Here is a 608-nt window from a genome sequence, read left to right on the forward strand (position 1 = left end):
GCCGGCCGCGGGCGGCACCTGCGCTCAGGGGCGGGGCGGGCACGGCCCCCATCCCTCCGCCCTCCCGCCCGCAGTCCTGAACCAGCTGGAGGAGCTGCTGAGCGACATGAAGGCGGACGTGACCCGCCTGCCCTCCATGCTGTCCCGCATCCCCCCGGTGGCCGCCCGCTTGCAGATGTCGGAGCGCAGCATCCTCAGCCGCCTGACCAACCGGGCCGGGGACCCCACCGTCCAGCAGGTCAGGCTCGGCCTGCGCGCGCCGGCGCCCCACTCGGGGGCTGGGGGTGAGAAGGACGACCCCCTGTAAACTGGATCCTTGCCTCCAGGGCGCTTTCGGCTCCTCCCAGATGTACAACAGCAGCTTTGGGCCCAACTTCAGGGGCCCTGGACCGGGAGGGATTGTCAACTACAACCAGATGCCCCTGGGGCCCTATGTGACCGGTAGGTGCCCGTCCGCCCCGGGCAGCATGCACGCGGGTGCCCGCGCCTGCCCGTCCCGCTGCCCCCGCCGGGCTAGCCCGCGCCTCCTCTCTTTGGCAGATATCTAGCCGTCCCCGCGATCTCCCTGCGTTGCCGTGCTCGTCTCCAGCTGAGGTGAGGCCGGCTGC

General features: G+C 71.7%; 1 protein-coding gene across 1 annotated transcript in view; it reads left to right on the forward strand.

Annotated features, from left to right (window-relative positions):
* The window catches only part of CHD5 (chromodomain helicase DNA binding protein 5), a 59,187-nt gene that overhangs the window by 57,457 nt on the left and 1,122 nt on the right, over nt 1–608 (forward strand). The window contains exons 38-39 of the mRNA XM_021707791.1: nt 75–238; nt 541–594. Coding sequence (XP_021563466.1) covers nt 75–238; nt 541–594 — 218 coding nt within the window. The remainder of the gene's footprint in view (nt 1–74; nt 239–540; nt 595–608) is intronic.

This window comes from Carlito syrichta, unplaced genomic scaffold (assembly GCF_000164805.1).
Source record: "Carlito syrichta isolate Samal-C Ts95f unplaced genomic scaffold, Tarsius_syrichta-2.0.1 Scaffold126411, whole genome shotgun sequence".
Classification (NCBI taxonomy): domain Eukaryota; kingdom Metazoa; phylum Chordata; class Mammalia; order Primates; family Tarsiidae; genus Carlito; species Carlito syrichta.